The sequence below is a fragment of the Centropristis striata genome, chromosome 2 (assembly GCF_030273125.1).
Source record: "Centropristis striata isolate RG_2023a ecotype Rhode Island chromosome 2, C.striata_1.0, whole genome shotgun sequence".
In the NCBI taxonomy this organism is placed as follows: domain Eukaryota; kingdom Metazoa; phylum Chordata; class Actinopteri; order Perciformes; family Serranidae; genus Centropristis; species Centropristis striata.
In genome coordinates this window covers 10941277-10959493 of record NC_081518.1, presented here as the reverse complement: position 1 = coordinate 10959493, position 18217 = coordinate 10941277, and the positions used below count along the sequence as shown (strand labels likewise).

At 37.9% G+C, this 18217-nt stretch overlaps 1 protein-coding gene across 1 annotated transcript in view; it reads left to right on the top strand.

Moving 5' to 3' along the window:
* LOC131984178 (myomesin-2-like) overlaps nucleotides 1-18217 on the top strand; it is a 44528-nt gene that overhangs the window by 10167 nt on the left and 16144 nt on the right. Inside the window, 18 exon segments of the mRNA XM_059349085.1 lie at nucleotides 6661-6718; nucleotides 6902-7056; nucleotides 7317-7403; nucleotides 11019-11107; nucleotides 12246-12296; nucleotides 12692-12856; nucleotides 13299-13460; nucleotides 13599-13740; nucleotides 13990-14189; nucleotides 14524-14577; nucleotides 14727-14854; nucleotides 15286-15469; nucleotides 15589-15763; nucleotides 15860-15950; nucleotides 15953-15983; nucleotides 16113-16300; nucleotides 16914-17040; nucleotides 17246-17424. Coding sequence (XP_059205068.1) covers nucleotides 6671-6718; nucleotides 6902-7056; nucleotides 7317-7403; nucleotides 11019-11107; nucleotides 12246-12296; nucleotides 12692-12856; nucleotides 13299-13460; nucleotides 13599-13740; nucleotides 13990-14189; nucleotides 14524-14577; nucleotides 14727-14854; nucleotides 15286-15469; nucleotides 15589-15763; nucleotides 15860-15950; nucleotides 15953-15983; nucleotides 16113-16300; nucleotides 16914-17040; nucleotides 17246-17424 — 2256 coding nt within the window. The 5' untranslated portion in view covers nucleotides 6661-6670.

The following is an 18217-nucleotide window of genomic DNA, read 5'->3' as shown; positions in this document are numbered from 1 at the left end:
GCTTACCAACGTCTTACTGTCAGCCAACAACATAATGTACTAAAATACACTGGGCTTTGGTTACAGAGTATACTACCACATGACCAACAGAGGGCTCTTTTCAACCATGGACAGACATCATGCCTGTTTCTACATCACACACACACACACACACACACACACACACACACACACACAACACACACACATACACAGAGACACACACACACACACACACACACACACACACACACACAAACACACACACACGGACAAAAACAGTAAACAAAGATTACATAGAGTGGCTGCCATATATGTCTCAGGTGTCTGTTCAGTTTTTAATGCAGGATCCTATTGACTCGTTATCACTCTTACCTCTCACAGTTTGACAGAAATTTTTATAACTATAAAACTTTAAATATACTTTGTTTTTATAACTTATTATAAAACACACACACACACACACACACACACACACGCATACTGTATATATATGGCATTCATGACTTTATTTGGAATTAAATCTCATAAAAATTGATTAAATATTTGATTTTTTTTCAAATGCTATTGGGTAGGTAATGGGGACGGGAACCTTGTAAATCCAAAAACCAAGGCAACATCATCTACACTTAACCCTCTCACCCCAATTCCCCATTTTAGCAGTCTCTCTCTTTCCTTTTCTCAAATGTAACTCCATGTTTTCTCATCATATGATTACGCCTCAGATGTGAAATGTGTTTCACAGCTCCTCCACTGTGTCAGGAATAGTCTAGCTGTAACTGTAGCTAGTTTTATAAATAGGCCCTGGCCAAAGTTCAGCATGCTACACAGTGTCTTAAGACGTTTCTGAGTGCAGATGGGGAAAGATCTTACAGAGGGACTTAAGTACTGTTTAGAATGCAGCTAGGAATATTTAAATGTGAAACAGCCATATACTGCAGTTAAATGTTGCAATGTTGAAATAAGAATATTTTCTCTATAAGCTCTGAAATAGTATCTAAAGTGTGTTTCTATGATTCAGCAAGTATGCCACTGTGATATGGAAGAAATTATAGTGGCCAGCCAGTTACAATGTTTTTGAATAAGCTCAACATATTGCTGCCTATTCTGTCGGGCTAAATATGCTGCCTTAAAATGTGTTGCACCACCCCCCATAACAAATTGTCTGCATTGTCTAGATCACCTGGTATACTTGAATAACCATTGGGTTAGCATCAGTTGTCAAGCTAATATGCCAGAAATCAGCAATTGGTCAAACCACTAAAAACTGTAATGGGCAAACTTTGTTAATCAAATAGTTGACTGGTTCTAGTGGGCCTGAGTCTTGAAGAATACTGGTTATATATAGGCAGCTCTCTCTCCTTATAAGGCCTCAGGGAGAGGCAGGTGGGGGTCGGTTGGAGACGGGTGGTGGTTTCGTTGGCCTGGTACTTGGTTCAGGCTGACTCCCTGTGGATTCAGGCTCACACCGAAGTCGCTGCAAAGGAAATCTCAAGGGGTAAGAAAACTATATTTTTGTTCTTTTCATTTTCTTTTTGATCACCTCTGTATGCTCTGCTTTTTAATATACTTTTTTTTATAAGTGTAGCAGGTGGGATCAATGTGGTGAAGGAATAGAGAGCAGATTAGGGCACGACCAAGATATCTTGCATGGAACCTTACCAAGGCTGATCATACTTAAAGTGATGAATGATTTATGAAGGCTGTGCTGAATTAAATTTTACTAAATGAGTTTTGAGAATAACTGCCTTGTTTGAGACCTGACAGATAGACAGTAAGGTCCTTGTGTTTATGATGGACTGTTAATTGGATAAGATGGACTCCCACTGGACGGTCAAATTTGCTAGAGACACTTAGGACTGTTGCTTCAGTGCACAACCTGCTGTTGTGTTGTTCTGGGACTCATATTGTGTTGATTTTATTTGATGTTTTTAGGGTACTTAGAATACAATGAGCCATTATTATTCCTTTCTATTAGTATAGCCATTAGTAAGCTTATAGCAAGTGTTGGTGCCCAGCAACTGTTTATGATCAAGCTTCGGAATATGACAGGTTTAATGGTTATGGTATAGAGTTATAGAGGTATACTGTTTCAGACGCAGAGGCTCGAGTGTCATCTGGCAAGCATTTGTGCTGTTACAGTATTGGCTGGACTGACAGAAGCAGAGGACAGCCTCCGGGGTGCAGGACTAATGGGACTAGAATATGACCTGCTTGCAGTGAAAACTTTTCTGAGGGCAGTTGAGTTTAATGCTGATTTTCTTTGGAAACAAAATGTCCCAATGGCTGTTGCTGTGATTTAGATTTTGTGACATAAGCTTGAGAAGGTGTTATATAAATAAACTTACTCAAAAGTATGGCTGCAAAATGAATCTTTTTTTAACACTGTATGGACTAGTGGAATATCCAGATTGAAGATAAGTCTAATACCATTCTGAATTAAGTATTGTGGTGCTGCATATATGTCTAGGCATACAACATGTATTCTGCAGATTTAAGAAAAAATCATCTGGTAGAAATGAAAATAATGATGGAAAAAGGCTAATTCCGACCAATATCATAAATCCTGTCGCAATTGCAATATCAGTCAAAATAATCACAATTAGATCATTTTTTCCAAATCATGCAGCCCTACTCATAAAGAACAGCAGTGACTTCAGTTACTTCAGTAGTATACATGTAGATCTGTGACACTGTTGGACAGGCTGCTTTACTGATCCTCAAGTAGGATGTGTGTGGAACCACAGAACATTTTCTATGACAAATTAATAATTTGGAAACTTTTCTACTGCACAGCCACATGATTCAACCAGGTATGTAACAATGTTTATGAACTTTAGGGGCCAGAGGTTAGAGGTCAGGGGCATTATGGTGCCATCTATATGCTTGACTGGCTGCTTGATTGGCAGTTTTGGGGCATTGGAAGTAAGTTGAACATGCTGGGTGTTTCAGAGGAAACAGCTTTCAGGGTGAGGCTAGGCAGGGAGAATCGCTTCACGTTTCAACTGACCTTATTTTCGGTCTCTGAGGACTTGGGTGATGTAAGGAAATTATGTTCCAACGCCGCGGTGACTGCATGATGTAAGACAAAGTTATGCGCTTTCTTTGGTGTGTATACTGTAAAACGTGTTTATGTCAGATACATAGCAACTTAACTGTCGATGTAGCAGTGTTTCCCTTTATTTTTCTTTTGTATCGGCTGTAACATCATCAGTGTTGTATGTATGCCATGTCATGGCTCAGTCTTGTTGTTAGTACTGAATATGGCCTGTGAACAATAGAAATGTGTTATGATAAGAGCTGCTATTTTACAAAGCTCACACTAACTAACTATCCTTTCATGTTCAATTTAGTATTACTTCATTTACTTGTCTTTGATAATAAAGTATTCTCAAACCTTCACTGTGTGTTAAACTGTAATAAATATACAAGTGCTCGTGCTGAATTTGCAGCTGTCAAATTGATGGTCTTTGGTGCAGCTGTACTGTCAGTAACTGTTCATTCATATGCATGCTGGTCCAACAATAGCCTGCAGTCATGTCTTTTGTTTATGTATGTGTAGCGTGTGTCTGTTCCTGGCTTCTTTAAATCACTCTTGTGTCACCTTGTCATTCCTGAAGCTGTCAGTGACACTGTTGTGTTTCTGTGTGACAATGTTGGCAACTCCATGTGTCCAAAATCCAGGAGGGTTTTTCTTTGTGTTGCAGAGAAATGTATTGTCCACTTATCTTACATATCTTTCTACAAATTGTTATGAACAGAGAAAAGACAAGACCCAAACACTCCCTGGAATAACGAATCGTCTCTTTCCTTCCCTACATGTGGCTTTGTGACAGCTTTTTTGACTGCATCTACTTCCTGTAGTCACTTTGACAATCTTTTAGGATTAGTAGCCCTTGTGTTTGTACATGTTGGTGTCACTGTGTTGCTGCTTGTCGGACTTATAAATATGAATCTACTGTACGTTGTTACCATGTCAGTCTATGTGTGTGTGTCGCTGGTCCAACAGGTCAGTATCTACAGTGTCATCATGTCAGTGTGGATGAAACGTGGGAGTTACAACCACGAATACCACCACAAACAGAGCAAATATGTGGTTAAAGAATACAGCAGGTATATGTTGCACTCTAATGCTGATTATAACTTACACATTAAGCTAACAGTAGTATTGTAACAATAGTAAGCTGGAATAATAAGGCTTACCTGGTTAACATTTAAACTAACATAAAGAACAAACTAACCCTGAGCTGGCCAAGCTCACCTGAAAGCTGTTTTAACAAAGCTCATCTTCAAAATCGATTAGGGCAGATCAAAACATTTTACTAATTGTATTATTATTGGCTATATAATTTTTTTAATTTTAGTATTTTTTCAGGCTTAAGAGAGGCTGTTCAAATTTTAAAGCAGGAAACATCTGAAATAGATGCCTTTTCCACAGCTACAGTGACTTGTTAGATTCCAAGTATAACTTGCCTAAATTTGCCTACCTTTAATTAGCTATAGTAATTTTAATGTCGACCTCTTTAGGAAGCTGTATGATGAAGAAAACTGGCAAATATTGAGTTGAATATTGAGTTTTCACAGTAACAAACTGGCTGATGTAAATTCTAGATATGATGGGAAAAATCTTTTGCTTTTCTAAAACTTGCTTTTCTTTTTGTTGCATAGCACTGCTGTGATTTGTAGCTATGTAGTGTGTGTGTGTGTGTGTGTGTGTGTGTGTGTGTGTTTGTGTGTGTTTTTGTGCTGTATTCCATGTCTATACTTACCACTTAAAAAAATCTTATTCTTGCTGCATCTCACCTCTTGTTGCTTCTTCTTTTTTAATTTTTGCTACCTAGCAGATAACTAGCACAAAAGTCTGACTTTGTGAAATGAGGACTACTTAATACGTTTAACAGTGTTAAAGTGTTCAGTGACGTGAAGTGATTTTTTTTTTTACTCTTGTGGTGGTAGTGCTCATATAGAGTTTATTTTCCTAACCTGTGTGTGTGTGTGTGTGTGTGTGTGTGTGTGTGCGTGCGTGCGTGCGTGTAAATATCAGTTAACTATTGTATGTTCAAAAATTATTATTCCTGACTAATGAGGATTTATTTTTCTTCTGCTTCAAATATGATTCTTTCTTAGTTGTGAAGATGATAAAGCATATGGACTATCCACTCTCCTTTATGGAGCAGCTCACTTATTTTTGCATGTTACTTATTTTGGCAACTTAGGGCGAACCTATAAATCCTACAGGCTGTGTAAATGGCCCAATCTTGCATCAGCTTGCATCACAAGACATTACTTTTGGTCATCTTCCTTCCTTAATATGCAACATGGCCCCTCCAGCCTCAACCTCATCACACAGCTTTGTGTGTTGCTGCCAGCTCTCAGGATCCCCCTGACTCTGTGGACTGCAGGCCCTCTATTTTGTGGTGACAGTGGTGGAATGACATAAGGCTGAAGGCTTTATGGACAACAGTGATGAAAGACTCAGAGCTTCCCACTGCTAGCTGTCTCTCTCATGTTGACCATCTCCAGGTCCAACAGGCCTGTTGCCAGCTCTGCTGCCGCCTCTTGTGGTTTGGGCCCTCAGTGATATAGTCTACTAAATATGGGATTTGGGCAAAACGATTGTGCATAGCAGCAAAAAACAGGATGTTTTGATTGTTCATCGTCCTCCATTGAAACAGCTGTGTCAGCCACAATGGTTTATGACAGAAATGGAAGAGGCTCCTCTTACAAATGAGGGCAACATGTGTTTGGCAGTTAAATATTTATTTGTAGACATTCTGAAGGCCATATTTCCGATACCCAAAGGTGCACAGACATACAGTAATAACCACATCTGAAGCTAATTACTCTCTACAGACTGCCACGTCTTGTTGAACAGTAAAGTGAAATTCTGTATGCATCCTCTTTAAAAAAGATTATCTCTTTCTCTAATGTCAACCATTTAAGCCTCCCTATTAATCTTTTATTAAGTTGGTGTTTGTTGATAGCCTGCTGTGTAAGGTCAGTTTCAATCAGGGAGGCTTTATTTCTCTCTCCCTACTTTGCAAAGGTCTTGGAAGGTGCCGTGCATTATTTGCATGAACAAGGCATGAGGCTTCACTCCCTTACGATTTCAGAGGGAAAAAAACCTGTGTGGAAAAATAACAAATCTGATTTGTTGTCCTAATATCACAGGCAAAATAGCCCATATATCAGCAAGTAGTAGGTGGGATTGGTAGATCGGTACTTATTGACTTTACTGCTCACTTAAAACATTGGCTCACTGCTTGGCAGAGAAAAGTGAGTTGGTTTGCACCCTTCATTAAAAAAAAATGTACGAAAACAGCAGAAAACAATGTAGAATCAGATTACAAGCCCTGTCAAGAACTACAGGACATACACACCAAAACAAACCTACACACAACACACCAGTAAAGCTACTTTGGAGGCTTGTTGGCTGGTAGGGATCTGAATAATTGAATAGTCTAAACAGTCAATAAGCCTCATATACCTTCAACAGTATTATTTTAAAAACCAGTGCTACTTACTGTAAATGTTATTTGGGCAGAGATTAACCCTTATATTAGGCTAATGTCATATCTTAAATATTTTAATAGTATGTTTTTTTTAAGAATCTACTCATTTTTTCAGCCTGTGTACTAGAAGAAACACTGATTGAAAAGCTGATTGACTGTTTGTGTTTAGTTCTAAGGCGATGGAGGAAAAGTATGAACACAAGTCACATGTTCGCATCCAGGACGTGGTAAGAATCTATGAACCTTCCCTATACAGACTTCCATATAAACATTAGATAGAAAAATGTACCTATTTATCTGTACCTGAGCTTACATTGAGACAATGGTAGTTGTGTGGTAAATGTGTGGAGTTTATTACTGTTTATTTGTTTTAATATGGGATCTGTTGGTATGCTTGTTTTTCTGTCTAGGTGAGCACAAAGATGGTGGACAAATACATCCATGAGGAGCCTATGATCAGGGGACCAAAGTTCCTGGTCAGACTCAGATCCCACACCGTGTTTGAACACACTCCAATCAAACTCTACTGTACTGTTACAGGCTTCCCCATGCCCATTGTAAAATGGTGAGCAAGAACTGAAAATATGTTTTACTTTCAATATGGTAATTAATACTTAAAGGGACAAAAAATATTTTTGATGATAACTCAACCATATATGATTATGAAGATATTTTTTCTGAGCATCTCTCTTTATTCTTTTAGATATCATAGTAATATGATCGGAGATCTAAATTGTTATGTTACAAAATTTGCTTTAAAAAATTGTCTATCATGGTTCCAACTGTCTTGGTGCTGGTGTAAGCAGTAATTTTCCTCGATTTCAGGTATAAAGATGATGTGATCCTGAGCACGTCATCTGGATCCTACCTCTTTGGAGCTACAGGTGGAATCCATACTCTGGAGATCCCAAGGTATAGTAAGTCAGAAAACACAGACGTCAAGATAAGGATAGAAAAGTCTGGGGTGAAAGATGAGGACATTTATCAGGCAAAAAATGTTTAATGAAAGATGCTATTGAGTTGCATTGTGTGAATTGTGGGATCAATTGTTTGTTAAGTTTGAGACATATTAGGGATTAAATGTGAGGATATCTCAGTCTCTACTGCATAATTCTGACCTTTTTTTATGACTCTTTCAAGATCCCCAACTTTATGTGGGTGCAATTATTAAAAAAAAAAAAAAAACGTTTTATTGCATCTTATTTTCTACTACCCACACAAATCTAACAGGGAATATGATACACATTTTGCCAATGCACTATTATAGGCTGGAATGTACCAATAAAATCTAACAAAAAGAAAACTAGAAGCTGATGTAAACAAGGTAGGTGCCTAAATATTTAAAACAAAGGTTTGCCAAATGGTGAATGCTTAGGACAGAGATTCTCAATCTTTTTCAAGGACCCCTTGCAAGATAGATAATATAACAGGGAACCCCTTATGTATGTGCCTTGACATAATTTGACACATCCTATTTTTTACACTTCAAATTTGAAGTGCATTTCAGATCCCTCATGCATATCAAGAAAAGGTGTTTAACCCTTAGTGCATACATAAATAAAACATGAATTAAGATTTTTAAGAAGTATATATAATATATTTGTATATAATTTATGTTATATAATTTTATGTATATATATATATATATATATATAATATCATTTTTTTAAAGTATTAAAAATAATAATACAACTATAAAATAGTTTGTAGAAAGATAAATAATATTATTATATATTATTATAATATATTAATATATTAATAAATAATGATTGGTAAATGTCTAATCATAAATAAATACACTTGGCATGCATTTTAAATGTTTGTTGGGCTTTAAGGATACAATTCATTTTTGTCAGAAACTGTGTCCAAATGACTGTCTTAGACTAAACTGCTAATCTTGGTTTTGTAATTTACGACCCACTGCAACATGTAAATATTCACGACACATGCTCACTCCCACTGTTGGGCTTAACACCTATCCCGAGACTACGTGTTGAATCATCGGTCTCTTCTCGTCGGTTCCCATCAGGATCGCCACACAAATTCAAACTAGAGTAATAACGTCAGAGTCAGCTGACTGACTGCTCTCCCTCCAGTCTTAGGAAGCTCAGCTGTTCTGAGTGCTGACCTCAGTGCTACGTGATCCTCCAGGATTCTTTCAGTCATCACTCTCGCCATGGATCCAGTCACCTTTAGATCTGTCTGTCTGCTACTTACACACTGTTCAGCCAACAGCAATTACTCTTTGTAGATAAAACTCACAAGACTGTTAGATAGATTACCATTTCACTGAATGTTGTGTGATTTAAGTGTCAAAAATAGTGATAGTATCCAAAGTTTAAAAATAGTCTGGAAGACTTTAGAGGATAAATCTAATTTGAATTACAAATTACCAGCAGCTTGTTGTAATGCAGAACCCATCCCCCCCAAATTCTCATTCTTTCACCATGGCATTCCTGTACACCAGCCTCCGACTGCCCATAATCATACCCACACACACACACACACACACACACACACACACACACACACACACACACACACACACACACACACACAAACAAACATTTCTCTACATTTGAAGGACTTACTGAATGCTATTATGATTAATACATTTGCTGCTCTCCCTGCAGTTCCCTGCTGCAATGTGCACTAGTCACTTCCACCAGTAATGTCAGAGACTCATCTTCTTGTAACTTCACCAGCCTCTGCATTCTGCACGGGCTGAAATTCCCAAGTTAGCTGATACTGGTGTAATACGAGGTTGTGGAAAAGTTGGTAAGAAGAGCATCATTAAGAGAAAGAGATATAGAGAGGGACAGAAAGATAAAGACACTTAAAGGGATAATTGAGATTTCTGTGTGGGGTTGTGTGAGGTACTTATCCGCAGTCAGAGTATTACCTACAGTAGATGGTAGTCGGCACGTCTCCAGTTTGTTGGAGTCGGCTGAGCTATATGTAAGTGAAGCTATTTACTGCCATCTAAAAAAGGCCCACCTAAAAATCAATATCAGGGTACGATATATTTAGAAAACTTTCACTGCTATACCTTGCCACCAGGGCACCTTTTTCTTGGCCTCCAGTTTTGGGCCTGTTCAGTCTACCTCCGCAAAAGTTGTTTCTCTGTATACTCTTATTTATTAAGGTATCCTCTTGTCTCCACAGTGAACAGCATTTCATCACTGTTGTCATAATCACTCCTTTTTGATTTGTTGTATTTGCTGTGGTGACCAGAAACTGGAAAGTCTGACTCAAACAGCAGAATTGCAGAGAAATACATGCACAGTTATGCATAGGAATATGACAGCTCTACTTGAGAAAATGTAATACCAAAGGAAAGGGATGTCTGACAGCAAAGAAAAGCAGTGAAAATATTCTCAATATATTGTACACTTAAACTGGAATGGATTTTTTAGGTGGGCCTTTTTTTAATGTGGCTAAAATATATTTTGCTGCAGCTCCCGTCCACAGCAGTAAATACCTTAGATTCCATGTCAGTGCTCCTGTCTGCTTCTCCAAACTGGGAGCATGTCAATGGATTAGTAGCTCATACAACCCTACTTAAATAAAAACAATATACCTTTAAGGATAAAAGAGAGAAAGAAACAAGAACTCAGAAATTGTTGGTCTTTCATGAATGTATGGCAGTGTAGAGTGAGACCAAAACATGACTTTGAGCCCTGTTGCAGCCCACTTGGTCTTTCTCTCTACATCTCTCCCACTAGTCTGAAAATTGATTTTTCCATCTGAGAACTAAACTTGATTGTCTAGATCAGAAGCTTCTGCAGTTTGCTTGCAGATTGCTAAGAAATCTGTAAGGCTCTGGAGCAAACAAAGGCAACAACATCTCATGTAAACAGGACTTAGATGAAACATGCAAACAATAAGAGACAGAAGGTAATGTCCTATATCCTGGAACATGAGCAAAGCATGCATTTTGCAGCTTGTAAAATAAGCATTTTTGTGAAGATGTCCTGGAAATGTAACCAGTTGTGACTGAAAAGCACTGCTGTCTATTCACAAAGAAGACAGGGTTATGTTACAGTGTTGTGACACTTTCTCCAAATAATATCTCAAATGCCAAGTCTTATCAAAGGATCTATCCAACCAGGTCCTACTGTATGTTTTTACGGAGCTTTGCTCAGTCTTTTTCGTCTACTCAGCTGCTGATTATCCCTGGCAACATGGTGCATTTAAATTATTGCTCATTTGGCGCATTCATTTCATACAGCTTGTAAAAGCATATTCCCCACTGGCACTACTTCAGTGGTTGATAGTTAGTCTTCTTGGAGTATATCCTTGTGCATACAATACATCTGGTATGTCTGCATTTTGCACATTTTTTACAGATGACAGTAAACATTACTAGACTAACATAAACACCCAAGACCTCATATAAGGTGACTAAGAACCTAGCCTTTCAAGGATAAATGCTGAATCATTGTGTCATTTACACCAGTCAGAATCCTGAATGATATATTGACCCAGAAACTTTTGTTTTCATTGTTTTTTTCACTGTATTTATAGATCCTCAACTGATGATACCGCCCAGTACACTGCTGTGGCTTGTAACTCCCGTGGACAGGCCTCTACTCAGGCCTCCGTCATCGTGAAGAGTAAGTCCTATAATCTCGTTACCCTGTATCCGATTGTTGTGGTTTGTTGTTTATCATACAGTTCTACGTGCTGTTGTAAGGTCTGAATGCATTCAAGCCAGACTTGTCAAGTTCTGGCTTGCACTACCAATTGCAAGTGGGTGTCTGTGGGTTCCATAAAAAAATAAAAATAAAATTACATTCAGGTATTGGAGGTGTTATTAATGCACAATGGAAGCTTTAACCCATCACTCAAGATTAATCTATATCTAACATACTTTTTGGACACAAGACATTTGAATGTAAACTTAATGAACTCTGGCAGAGCCCAGATTCAGCGTTGTTAATTAATATCCGTTATGTCAAGATACATTCTAACATCTCTAGTGATTGTTCAATTCACAACAACTGGAATTTTAACGGCAACTTTGAATTTAGCTAAGACACTTGGATCTATATCTGCACGCTTGAGGCTGACAGATTTCCATTACTGCCATCTGTTACACTGTAAAAAAAAAAACCTGTCGTTTTTACGGTAAAAAACTGGCAGCTGTGGTTGCCAGAATGTTACCGTAATAAATACGGTGCAACTTTTTTTCTAATATTACGGTAAAAAGATATTGACACTGTTGATTTCACGTTTAAGATTGCATTTATTCAATTTTTTACCGTATGAATAAAAGGTTTTTCCATCAAAAGATTTGACACATAATTGACAAGAAAATACTTTATAAATGCCGCATAAATTAAAGATTTTACCATTAAATATTACAGTATATTTCTGTTAGAGATATGGTGTTTAGTACATTTAACAGTGAGAGAAAAGTATTTTACAAAAAATAAATGCAAAAATTACAGTGATGCTTTTTGTTACAAACACGGTGCCAATGTATTTTACAGTAATAGAGTAATGTTTTTTTTTTTAATTTAAAACCTGTAAAAATACTGTTCTGGCTGATTTATACATTTACAGTGTTTCATTGTTACTGAAACTGAATTAACTCATTTATCATTTTACGTCTTTTACTGTCATGGTTTAGCAGTTTTTCACCGTAAAATCTACAGACATTTTTTACAGTGTAGCTTGTCAACTTGCTTTATTATTACAACTGGCTGCTGTTAATAATTATGAACTTTTGGTATGTTTTTAACCATATAGGGTTCAAGGAGGAAGATGAGTCCTGTTCATATGCATGGCTGCCTTTCACAGGTAAGCATCTCAGTTACCTTCACCAGCTCGCTCTAAATAGGTCCAGAAATTCCAAAATCAGTGTCACTACTAGGCTATAAAAATATGTCTCTCTTTTATTGATTTAATCTTGGTTGTGATGAAGCAGCTAATTTCATTCTTCCAAATAGACTCTTTCCATCTATGTAATTGTTAGTTGTATATTTGTATATTTGTATTTGTATTGTAATTGTATAGTCTGTTTTTTTTCTTCACATATGGTACCACATCTTTCCTAGGGCCCTTTGATGTCTTTCAGTTCTCTCCCATTTACCAATTGTCTCTTTTCACAGCAGTGTGTTAAACAACAAGCAGTTACCTCCAGCCCCTTTTTACATCCATCTCTCACTCTCTGCTTCTTATTCCCAATCTCTCAGCTGCCATGCTTCCCAAGATCCATTACACTAAAATCCATATTACTTTTGTGGATAAGTTTGGCCCAGTGTTTGCCACTGAGGGAGGATCTGCCAGTCTGACTGCTACCATGACCCTGAGCCCCAACCTGGCCAACCTGCAGCCTGAGGCACAGTGGTATAGAGATGGTAATTGTTATAAAGTAGCTTTTTATGACAAAGTAATTACACTTTAATTGCTGGTAATATATACTGCCTGCCACTATGAATACCAGACCCAATCTAGTCGACATGCAGCCAGAGGCACAGCAGTGGAAAAATGGGAATATGCTACGGACACTATTTTCATTGCTAATTAATTATAGTGAAAGTAGTTAAATAGACTCTAGTGATATAGCCTCAGTTCAGAAGTAGCTTAATTTGCCTTGTGTGTCTGTAGACATTACATAAAAGGTACCATGTGGGATAAAAGCATATTTAAAGTGGTTCATCTTTTATATTTAACATCGCTATATACAGTCAAACCTCATGTATAATTTATAGAAACATATTGCTACATCAATTAAGAATGGAGGTTTCTAAGAATTATGCATGGAGGGACACTGAATTCATGATCTGGTCTCATTTCCAGAAACGCGTCTGTTTGACTCTAAATGGGTGAAGATTGAAACTGGCAGAGGAGTCTCCACCTTGACTATTCCGAACCTCTTCAAAGATGATGAAGGCCTGTACACACTACGCATGGTCACTAAAGGAGGCACTGCAGAACACAGTGCATTTATCTCTGTGGCAGGTAACACAGACTGGGTTTTTATTGTTTATTGATTTGCTAACGTGATGCATGATTTCACAGAACTCTGTTACTCTACTCATTTAAATGTTTGTATACTTTTATCATTATTTAAATGTCACTGTGTCACCTCCTGTGTAGATGGTCCTCCCCCAGTCACTAACGCACCTGGTGCTCCTATGGACATCAAGATCCACGATGCCAATAGAGACTATGTCATTGTGTCATGGAAGCCCCCAAATACCACCACAGAGGGACCAATCCTTGGATACTTTGTGGACAAGTAGGAGTTACTGATACAAACACCATAAATAGATAAACTGACCAACATAAAGACTGATTACTGTAAGTCACCACATAGCTTGACTATCTGTGTGATTGAAGGGGTTATTGTCCTTAGGTACAGTACAGGGAATCTCTTTTTTCCTACATTGAACTTTTTTTATTTACTTGTCCAAAAATGATAAGCTCTACCCTAAAAATGTCAAACTTTTCTCCTTTTCTCCATCTCTTTTTTATTTTCATTTTGTAGATGTGAGGTCGGAACTGAAAACTGGACCCAGTGCAATGATCACCCCATAAAGATTTGTAAATACCCAGTGTCTGGACTGTTTGAGGGACACTCTTACTACTTTAGAGTCAGAGCAGTCAACTCACATGGAATCAGCAAAGCATCCCGCATGTCTGACCCCATCGCCGCACTGGACCCCACTGAGTTTGAGAGACTCCATGGTGAGTTTAACTGGATTAGTAGAGAAAAAAAAAAATTCTATATACACAACACATTACCTGCAGCCTTGAAGAAATGTGCCCTGTAGTCACTAGCTGTGTTTGTAAGTGTATTATGATGTATAGGTATAGATGGTAAAATTTGATGTGCTAAATGATGTGATAAATATGGAAATGCCATTGGCAAATAAGTTCTGACATATCACATGACATGACACATCCAATCTCTAGCTGAACAAACATTTTTACCAAATAAACAATAAATGAAGCACAAACTTCAACAGGAACATAAAGCAGATTGGAGATAACATTGTTTTTTTTTGTTTTTTTCCTGAAGCCAAAAAACTTGGAGGAAAACTAGATGTTGTGTCTTATTATGATGAAGTTGAAGGTGAGATTTTACTGAAATTGACACATTATGTATGTATTACTGTAATATCCAAAAGATACTTCTCATACACTTTTTTACAGTACAATTGTGAATGTGTACTTTGTAATCCGTGTGTGTGTGTGTGTGTGTGTGTGTGTGTGTGTGTGTAGCTGAGGGAAAGCCCCCAGGTGTTCCATCAGGAATTGTTGCCTCAGAAGTAGACAGGACATACGTTGTCCTGAGCTGGAAAGCTCCTGCATATCACAGCAAGGCTCCCATGTGGTACTTCTTGGAAAAGGTAATAAACAATGGCACATAATGCTGCTTTGAGTACTATACTTTATTTACTATACTATTTTAACTTTTTTTAGTTTACTATACTACTGTTGTGTTTGTGTGGCTGCATGCATACATTTGTGGTACTCCTCTTTCTCATCAGATGTCTAGTCTCTACACTGCTATATTTGGACAAACAATTTTCATTTCAACAGCTGACTTTTGTGTTAAAGACTTCAATCTTGGTATCAAAGAAACAACGATATACCCAATCAGTCCAGATGCTGCAGCTTAAACTGTAGCAAAGTAACAAGCATGTGTGGATGTATAGTAACAACATGCCTCTCTCTCTCTCTCTCTCTCTCTCTCTCTCTCTCTCTCTCTCTCTCTCTCTCTCTCTCTCTCTCTCTCTCTCTCTCTCTCTCTCTCTCTCTCTCTCTCTCCTCCAAACAGTGCCAGACAGACAGTGGTACATGGCAGCGTGTTAACACTAAGGTTCCTATTCGCTCTCCCCGTTACGCCGTCTTTGACCTGGCGGAGGGCAAACAATATAAGTTCAGAGTTTTGTCTGCTAATATCTATGGAACCAGCGAGCCATCAGAGCCAACTACAACCATCGAGACACTGGAACTCAAAGGTCTGTTTCAGTCCATTACTTTTTATTGTGACAAAGATTTCTACACTGTCTACACTCTACACATTATCATTTAACATTTCCGGTATATTTTTACACTTGCTATTTTTCCTTGTCTTCAGGTGTGCCATCTGCTCCGGGACAGGTGATTTCTACCAGGGAAACAGACACCTCTGTCCTCATCCAGTGGGCTCCTCCAAAAGAACCCAACCAGCTGATTGGCTACTACATCGACCAGTGCGTGAAGGGGTCAAAGGACTGGACTTCAGCCAATCACAAACCTCGCAAGAACACCAAGTATGCTTACCACCAAATAAAAAAACCTGTTTTTTTATTTAATTGTTGTTTGGCATACAAAAGGCCATACTCATGCATGTGATTCTGCTTCTGTAGGTTTGTGGTTAGCGGTCTGACAACAGGAGAAACCTACATGTTCCGTGTCCAGGCGATCAATGAGTTGGGTCTTAGTGATGAATCCCAGGAGTGTCTGCACCTCTGACCGTTAAGGCTGCCCTCAGTCAGTATTGACATATTTCTTGATTATTGTTATTGACGACAATGATTATTTGTTTTTTAATGTCTTGCTGCTGGCTTGTGATTATTATTTTGATGATTCTGAAGTATAATTTCTGTACTGCCTTTTCAGCCAACCCCTCTGCTCCTTATGACATTGCATTGCTGAACTGTGACGGCCACTCAATGGTTCTGAACTGGAAGAAGCCTCTTCACTCTGGAGGAGTAAAAGTCAAGGACTATTATGTGGACAAAAGACGCAGTGGAACAACCATGTGGAGGGAGATTAACATCCCACCCGTCACAGAGAGACTTTATAAGGTACAATAATATCTGTGGTTGAGCTTACCTTAAAAGAAGGAGATCAAAGTTTTGATGACTAAGTGACAATTTAGGGAGCCAGCATGTGATTGAGATAAATTCCTTGAACACCAAATTCACCTGTTTGCTGATAATGCACATCAGTTTGTCTGTCCCCCAAGGTCCAATGAAGTAATAAATGTATCTATTTTTTCTTTTTCTTCAGTCGCGAAGTAAGGTATAAAAAATGTCACCTAATGAAAGTGAAAAACTAAAACTAAAAGTACTAAAAATGTCCGTGAATTATTAAAATATATGCATTTCATGTCAGGTTCACAGAATATTTTTGAGGGCCAACGGGCCACACTTTGAGCAACTACCACTTAAAGCATCAAAATACACTGAAGGGGGAGTAACAATGTTGGCAGAAATTGGATAAAAGTACTTCAGTTGGTTGTTCTATGTTACCACAATAAAGCTTAAGCAATGTACCTACCTATTAAACTATAGTTTGATTTTTCCAAATCCGAAAAAAAAATTCTGGTCATCACTTATTCACTACAACTATTCACTACTTTCCCATTATGTTTAAGATAAAGATGATATTAGTAACCATGTTATTATTTATTAACAGGTGGAAGGCTTGACAGAGGGAGCAGTCTATCAGTTCCAGGTGTATGCAGCCAACCTGGCTGGCCTTGGACCAGCTGCCAAACATTCAGCCGACTTCACCTGTGAGGCCTGGACTATGCCCGAGCCTGGTCAGTAGATGTCATCTTCTGACAGACCGTCAAACTTTGAAACTTTCCAAAAAATCACAAAGCCTAAACATATTAATGTTTATCTATCTGTCTCCTAAAGAGCCTTGAGTATCAGAAGGAAGAGAGTGAATGTAAAATGTTGACATACACAGAAATGTAATTATGGGTTTGTGTCTCTTCTTCTCTCATTCTGTGCATACTTTAGGCCCTGCCTATGACCTGACTTTCTGTGAAGTGAGAGATAAGTCAGTTGTTGTTGAGTGGAAAAAGCCTGTCTATACTGGTTCTGGACCAATCACAGGTTATCATGTTGAGTACGCCAAGAAGGGCACTTCTGATTGGACCACAGCCAATGAAAAAGCTGCCAGTCACCGCTTCCTCAAGGTGAGATTATCTTTCATATCGTTTATGGTTTCTTTATTTGATGGTTACCAGTATGGTTATTTGTCTGAGATCCTGCCATAAAATATTATCTAATTAAATTGCAGTTTGTCATTAGAGCTAAAATAATAAGCTGATTGATTAGTTGCAATTTTTTAGATTTTATAGACTAACAATTCAGTTTTTTGTGATCAGACATTTATTACAAAGTGTAAAATATATATATAACTTAATATAATTTAATTTAAGCTTGTTTATAACCCGACTGTAACAAATTGTGGAAGTAGAAGCCTGTGTAACATATTCACTGCCAAGGTACAACTGTTTTGTGATCCAGATGCTACATTGTATGTTGCTTATGTTAATAATAACTTCCATAAATCATATTTGAGCCTTCTGAACCAGCCCATAGTCTTTATCACCCTGTTGTACAATGCAGTGATCCACTTCCAGTGTAATAAACTGTGAGACACTGACATCTAGTGGACAAATAAACAGTTACGGGCTGAGCTCAGCAAAGAAGGTAGATGGGCATGCTTGTATTTCAGAATGAAAAGTAGAAGCAACTGGATCTCATGTGGCACAGGCAAGTAAGTCAACATATCAACATTATATGTCTTTGATTACTGTGTAATTAAAAAAATATGTAATGGCCTAATAAAACATGGATTGCAAAACAGTAAAGATTGGTTAATAAATTATGTTTATTAACCAATAAGTTTATGACAATACATTTTGCACATATTAGCTGCAGCAGCTGTTGAATCACAGAATAAACTACTGTTGCCACTCTCTC